Raw genomic sequence first — 4455 nt, 5'->3', positions numbered from 1 at the left:
CCGTCTGGGTCACCGTGACCCGCAGCAGCAACAACAGAGAGACACGGGGTCAACCTGACCCGCGGAGTACAAGACCGGCGAGTAACAAAACAAAACAACACAAAAACAAGACTTGTCTTCTATCGGTCAGATAGACCCTCGAGCACCCTTTCCCTCTCGCGTACGCTACGAGAGGATACGCTCATACGGTTTACCGTAACCTAGCCTGCCATGGGTCACCCTGACCCGGCCGCGCTAACCAAAAAAAACCGTTCACAGGATACGATCATACGCTTTACACGCTACGAGAGGATACGCTCATACGGTTTACCGTAACCTAGCCTGCCATGGGTCACCCTGACCCGGCCGCGCTAACCAAAAAAACCGTTCACAGGATACGCTCATACGGTTTACTGTAACCTGGCCTGCCATGGGGGGTCATCCTGACCCGGCCGCACTACAAAACCGTTCGCATTACATTTGATGACATTATTACGAGCGCTCGGGGTTGAGGGTCAGGCTGACCCGCGTGATATAAAGCGAACGAAGCCCTTTAGGGTCAGGCTGACCCGGGTGATATATAAGCGAACAAAGCCCCACGCGGGTCAGGCTGACCCTCAACCCCGAGCGCGTAACCCTATTATTAACGACACGCGGGTTCACGCAAAGGTCATCGAAGCCACAGACCGTAACCATGGAGAATCCCGCGCAGGCGCGCAACGAGGCTAGCGGTAACGGATCCCACTCGGACAGCGAGTACGATTACGAGGACCGCGAAGAGTGCGAACTGCAGCAAATAGGTGGTGGTGAAGAAGACAACGACGAAGAAGACAACGAAGAAGACAACGAAGAAGACAACGAAGAAGACACGAAGAAGAAGAAGAAGAAGAAGAAGAAGAAGAAGAAGAAGAAGAAGAACCATCGCGCACGCAACCACTACCCAGGAGCGACCTCGCGTCCAAAAACGGAGCTTTCATCTGGACGCGCACCGCTCCGCGCGATGTCTCTTCAGCGACCGCTGCCCCTCATATTCCTCATCATCATAATAATAATAATAATCATCATGCTTCTCGTACTCGCACCCCCAATCCCCCGCCGCCCGGACCCACCCCGTACGCGCTTTCCCTGGTGAGCGACATACCGTCCGCGTTCGAGCTCTTCTTTACGCGCGCGATCCGTGCGCTCGTCTTGGAGATGACGAACCTGCATGCCGAGCGCACGAGCTACGGTCTGCGCAACCCGTGGTGGAAAGCGGGCATGGGCGAAGCGGAGCTGCGCGCTTACGCGGGCCTCCTCATCCTCGCGGGCGTGTACAGGTCCCGGGGAGAGGCCGCGGCGAGCCTGTGGGACGCGGAGAGCGGACGCTCGATATTCCGAGCGACCATGCCACTGAAAGCGTTCTACGCGTACTCTACGCTGCTGCGCTTCGACGACCGCGAGACGAGGGCGCAGAGGAGATCCTCGGATAAGCTCGCCGCGGTGAGAGAACTCTGGGACAGGTGGGCCGACAGGCTGCCCTACATGTACAACCCCGGACCCGATGTCACCGTGGACGAACAGCTGGTCCCCTTCAGAGGTACGTGGTGGTGGTATCGCGCTAATCGCGTGGCCCGTTTATTAGCTTGTATCGGTTGTTTAGGTGGTTTTTTTTCTTTTATGTGTGTTACGAGAAAGAAGGAACGCGAAATACATAAACGCACAGCACCGTTCACAAGTCTAATATAATATTATAGAGAGCGTTGGCAGTTACATTTACGAGCGTGCGTGGGTGCGTGCGTGTGTCAGCTTCTCTATTATTTGTCCTAAGCTAAAAATCCCCTCTCCTCTCCTCTCCTCTCCTCTCCTCACGTTTCCTCTCCAGGTCGCTGCCCCTTCAGACAATACATGCCCAGCAAACCGGCCAAATACGGGATCAAGTCTTGGGTTCTGTGCGATGCCAAATCCAGCTACGCGTGGAAGATGCAGGTCTACCTGGGGAAAGATAATAAACCCTGTAACACTACTACCACCACCGGAGAGTCTACTAGTCTATCGTCTTCAGCAGCGACCCGCGCGCGTCCCGAAAAAAACCAAGGCACGCGCGTGGTACTGGATCTAACGGCCGACCTCCTCGGACCGCGCAACGTGACCTGCGACAACTTCTTCACGTCCTACGAGCTCGGCCAGCGGCTCCTAGACGCGAACCTGACCATGCTCGGAACCGTTAGGAAGAACAGACCCGAGCTCCCTACCGCGCTCATCTCCGCTAAAGGTAGAGCCGCATTCTCCTCCGAGTTCGCGTTCGCTACCGGACCGGGACCGGGAGGAAACAGAACCACCACGCTGGTCTCGTACGTACCGAAGAAAAACAAGAACGTGCTGGTGATGACTACGCTACCGTGGCGCTCTCGAACCGCAGGACCATCATCCTCAGCGGCAGCTTCATCGTTCACCGCGAGCGGACTCAGCGAGCGCCCCGATCGCAAACCCGAGCTGGTGCTCAAGTACAACGCGACCAAGGGAGGAGTCGACAACCTGGACAAGCTGGTGGCCACCTACAGTTGCAGGAGGATGACCTCCCGCTGGCCCGTGGCCGTGTTCCACAACATACTCGACGTGTCCGCGTACAACGCTTACGTGATATGGCGAGAAACGAACCCGGGCTGGCTGTCCGGGCATCGCAACAAGCGCAGGTTCTTCCTCGAGCAGCTGGGTAAAGCGCTCGTGGCCCCTCTTATAGAGAAAAGGCGCGGGCTGCCCCGCTCCGAGGCCTCGCTCGCGCTGGTCCGATGCGTGAGAACCGCTGCGAGCGCGAACGCGAACGAGAGGGGCTCGGTGCGAGTCTCGTCCACATTCTCGTGCTCATCCTCATCCACAACCGCCTTCGCGAGAGGACCCCTCTGAAACTGGGTCACGTGACAGAACCGAACCGCTCCAGCAGCAGCAGAAACCCCAAGCCAGCAAGAGGAAGCGGTGTCAGATATGCCCCGCTAAAAAAGACAGCAAAACCTTCACCACGTGCCGAGGCTGCAGCAAGTACGTGTGCAGGAGCTGCGCGCTTCCGTACTGCCCTTCGTGCGGTGAGCGCGTGCGCGTGGTACACACGGAGGAGATGAACGAAGATCGAGATAGCGGGAGGTTAAACACCTCAGCGCACTGAGGAAGCCATCTGACTGTGTGAGGGGCAAGATCGTTGATGTCTGCAGGCAGAGTAGGCCTAGAGCTCTCCTGTCTGACTGGTCCACCAATAGCAGAGAAGATGACCCCTTGAGACACAGCCCTCCTCATTTGCTAATGAGTCAGAAATGCATACAGAAATTTAAAAAGGACAGGCAGAAATAAATACCATGGGTGAAAATAAATAAGGTAGAAAAATACAAAGGAAGAATAAAACAGACAAAAATATTAAAACACACACATAAATAAATATATTAAAAAATTAGTAAAATAAAGTTGAAGATTATAAGGGAGAATAAATAAATAAGGTAATTATACAAACGTGAATAAGTAAAGGCACTAATTAAAATATAACATTTTGTCTCCTTGTATAATTTTAATACCAACATTTATTTATTTACTTTTTTTTTGTGTATTTAATTGGAAGCTTATTTATTTATTGAGCATTTATTTATTTCTGTATTTATTTCTGACTGTGTCAGGATCGGTCCTCCATAGGGGTGGGAGTTATCAAGCACGTAAAGTTTGGTTCAGATGTTGCATGTACACTGAAGTTACACAACTTCCTGTGTCATGGCGAAGACTTGATCTTTGACGCCACGCCACGGACACACCCATTGACGAAAACTCGCAAATAGCACAACTTTTCATCTTCAATGCCTTTAGAAGGCACAGCACAAATTTGAAGTCGGTCGGACTAAATCCCTAGGAGGAGTTCGTTAAAGTACGAAGTGTGTAAATCATCCAAAATTTGACGTAAAATTCAAAATGGCCGACTTCCTGTTGATTTTAGGGCATCGCTCCAAGAGGCCTTTTTTGTGCGTCTGACAAGATACACGTACCACAGAAAATTCGTGCACGTAGGTAAACGTGCGGCGGGGGCTGCTTCGTTAAAAGTCACTTCCTGTTGCCAGCAGTGGCGCTATGACTGTGGGGAATGTCAGCATGTACATGTGTTCAGGGCGGGACTCTCATCCTACATGTACAGTTTGGTGCAGATGTGAGCATGTACACTGAAGTTACGACAACTTCCGTGTCATGGCGAAGATTGATCTTTGACGCCACGCCACGGACACGCCATTGACGAAAATGCAATAGCACAACTTTTCATCTTCAATGCCTTAGAAGGCACAGCAAATTGAGGTCGGTCGGACTAATCCCTAGGAGGAGTTCGTTAAAGTACGAAGTGTGTAATCATCCAAATTTGACGTAAAATTCAAAATAGCCGACTTCCGTTGGTTTAGGCTATGGCTCCAAGAGACTTTTTTGTGTCTTGGACAAGATACAGTACCACAGAAAATTCGTGCACGTAGGTGAAAC

General features: G+C 52.2%; 1 protein-coding gene across 1 annotated transcript; it reads left to right on the top strand.

Annotated features, from left to right (window-relative positions):
• The first annotated feature begins 673 nt into the window (after positions 1–673).
• On the top strand, positions 674–2862 carry LOC119915328 (piggyBac transposable element-derived protein 4-like). Its single transcript, XM_038734866.1, has 5 exons — positions 674–785; positions 992–1555; positions 1841–1972; positions 2024–2360; positions 2427–2862. Exons 1-5 carry the CDS (start codon positions 674–676, stop codon positions 2860–2862), a joined length of 1581 nt encoding a protein of 526 aa, XP_038590794.1.
• The last annotated feature ends 1593 nt before the right edge of the window (positions 2863–4455 follow it).

This window comes from Micropterus salmoides, unplaced genomic scaffold, assembly GCF_014851395.1.
Source record: "Micropterus salmoides isolate LMB-PRFRI ecotype aquatic unplaced genomic scaffold, ASM1485139v1 Ms_hic_scaffold_2064, whole genome shotgun sequence".
NCBI lineage: Eukaryota > Metazoa > Chordata > Actinopteri > Centrarchiformes > Centrarchidae > Micropterus > Micropterus salmoides.
This window is presented reverse-complemented; position numbering and strand designations above follow the sequence as displayed.

Coding starts and splice junctions, on each gene's coding strand:
- LOC119915328 (XM_038734866.1), top strand. CDS start 674: ATGGAGAATCCCGCGCAGGCGCGCAACGAGGCTAGCGGTAACGGATCC. Junction 1,556..1,840: donor ACAGCTGGTCCCCTTCAGAG/GTACGTGGTGGT, acceptor TTTCCTCTCCAG/GTCGCTGCCCCTTCAGACAA. Junction 1,973..2,023: donor GGGGAAAGATAATAAACCCT/GTAACACTACTA, acceptor CGTCTTCAGCAG/CGACCCGCGCGCGTCCCGAA.